Raw genomic sequence first — 2131 nt, 5'->3', positions numbered from 1 at the left:
TAAAAAAGGGCCGAAATTTGATAGATAAAAATCAGAGGTTTCCAAATACAACATAACCATCACAACCCTCCCCTGATGACGTCTGCTGGTGCACTAGTTCGCGCGTTTTTTAGATCGTTTCTTCTTTGGTTTGAGTTTGGAGTTGAGCATTTCTTGCCCTAACCGCTTGACGTCCTCCCGCGACAACAGACCCTCGTTTTCCTGGTCGTGGTCGAAATGGAAGTCGTCCTCATCACTTCCGTCATCCACATCGACTTTTATCCGGATGTTAGACGGTGGCAAACGGCTCTCTAGGTATTCGTGAAGCTGCGACGAAATAATTATAATCACAACAAAAGTTATGGGTTTTTTTCATGTTATTTAAGAAACGGTATTGAATAATATGTCACAGCGAGTCGATCGGCCAAGTTTCTAAACATTGTATTGCGTAATATTAACCATCCCATGGCATTTCCACTATATAACCCTGCATCATGCAGATGGCATTCATTGGGCTATGCATGCCCTTAGCCGAATGTTGACGTCATCATTATTATGACGGCATTCAACTTGATGCTGAATAATAATAAGTGTACTTGAACTTTCTATGAGATGAACTGATTCAAAAAGGGTAAGTATTGAACTGCTCTCGGTTGGCATTCATGGTCAATAATATGAATGTTAACAAGACAAAGGCAAATCCAACGTAAAGCGTTACATTGAATTTGCATCTGTCCAGTTGGCATTCATAATGCCTATGAATGCCAACCGAAAACAGTTCAATGCTTAAAATACATCAATCTTATAATCTCAACAAATCTATTACAGTGAAATGCTATCAGATGTCCTTGCTTTTGTTGTATTAATATTTCAGAATGTTCCTTATCCACTGCATGGTTAACACCAAACTATTTTTGAGCAACCGGGGCAAGATGTACCCAGGCCCCTTATTCACGAAACCGTTCTCACGCCCAAGTATGTATTCTGTGCTCAAACCAACTAGTTTGTTACTCTCTTAGATCTTAAGTCTCTTCAAAATGTTTACAAGTTATTGACAAAATGAGATTTATTTGTTAAGTTATAACACGAACAAAAAATTAGGCCTGAGCACAAAATCCATGCTTAAGCATGAGAACAGTTTCATGAATACGGGCCCTGGTCTGTTACTATGAAACAACATTGACAATTAAGATATGGTGTACCTTGTTTTGGTCTACACGGGGCGTTGTTCCCTCTCCGCCCTGGAACCCGAGATTAGTCTGTAGCTCGTCTAACTTCCGGGCACAGTTGACGAGGTCCTTGGCAGGGTCGCCCGTTATGTAGTTGTGGAACGGCTGTTGAGTGTCGGGAACAGAGAAAGGCATGATATATGCATGATATATGTGAAACGACTAACCTGTGTCATGTAATTCAGATAATCACAATAATAATATAGTACAAGATGAAAAGCAGTGGTGAGTATTCTTATCCTTACATGTTTAAGATTGTCGTTCAGTATAACAGTAAAACACAGATCCGTTACACAGCACCTCTGCCAAAGACAAAACCTTTTAACAAGAAACTGTGTTGGGCGCATTTGGTAGGTAGGGTCCGTTTAGCAAAACGTCACCCGGACAACTCAAAGTAATGTGAAGTTTCGTACTACAAGAAATACTATACGACTTACTGGCTTGAGCTTGACATCCTTCAGTTTCTCGTTCAACGTTGCAATGCCGGATTGGATGTCCAGCAGCAAGGCGTCGCTGACCTTAAGGTCCTCGTTGGTGTTATCGAGAGCTTTCTCTTTTTCCTCCAGTCTGTCTTGAAGGTCGTTTATAATCTGTCTGGCTCTGAAACGTAAGCAATTTGTTCTTACCATGAATGAGAAGGGCTATACAATTCTCATTACCACCACAGACCATCGCCGCATCACAAATTAAAATACAATTGCGGGAGACGGAGGGAATTTATGTCTTTCATGGACTGCCTATGAACAAAAAAGTAAGGGAAGTAATATTCGGCTGACATTTATTGGGACATAAACGCAAGTCTAATTTTCAAAACACGTATGGTTTCCATTTGCCTACTTTGCGAGTTGTCGCTGGCTGGTGAACTTTATGTCGTCGAAAAGTGTGGTGAGTTGATCTTGTTCATGTAGAGATTCTCGTTTGTT

The 2131-nt window shown here is 40.8% G+C and overlaps 1 protein-coding gene across 1 annotated transcript in view; it reads right to left on the bottom strand.

Annotated features, from left to right (window-relative positions):
* Positions 1–6: 6 nt before the first annotated feature.
* The window catches only part of LOC110464395 (MAR-binding filament-like protein 1), an 11024-nt gene continuing 8899 nt past the window's right edge, over positions 7–2131 (bottom strand). The window contains exons 11-14 of the mRNA XM_021519590.1: positions 2046–2121; positions 1646–1808; positions 1182–1313; positions 7–306 (exon numbers count right to left, since the gene is read on the bottom strand). Coding sequence (XP_021375265.1) covers positions 94–306; positions 1182–1313; positions 1646–1808; positions 2046–2121 — 584 coding nt within the window. The 3' untranslated portion in view covers positions 7–93. The remainder of the gene's footprint in view (positions 307–1181; positions 1314–1645; positions 1809–2045; positions 2122–2131) is intronic.

The sequence above is a fragment of the Mizuhopecten yessoensis genome, unplaced genomic scaffold (genome assembly GCF_002113885.1).
Source record: "Mizuhopecten yessoensis strain PY_sf001 unplaced genomic scaffold, ASM211388v2 scaffold10987, whole genome shotgun sequence".
Lineage (NCBI taxonomy): Eukaryota > Metazoa > Mollusca > Bivalvia > Pectinida > Pectinidae > Mizuhopecten > Mizuhopecten yessoensis.
Note: the sequence above shows the minus strand (reverse complement) of the source record. Positions and strands in the feature narration are given on the sequence as shown.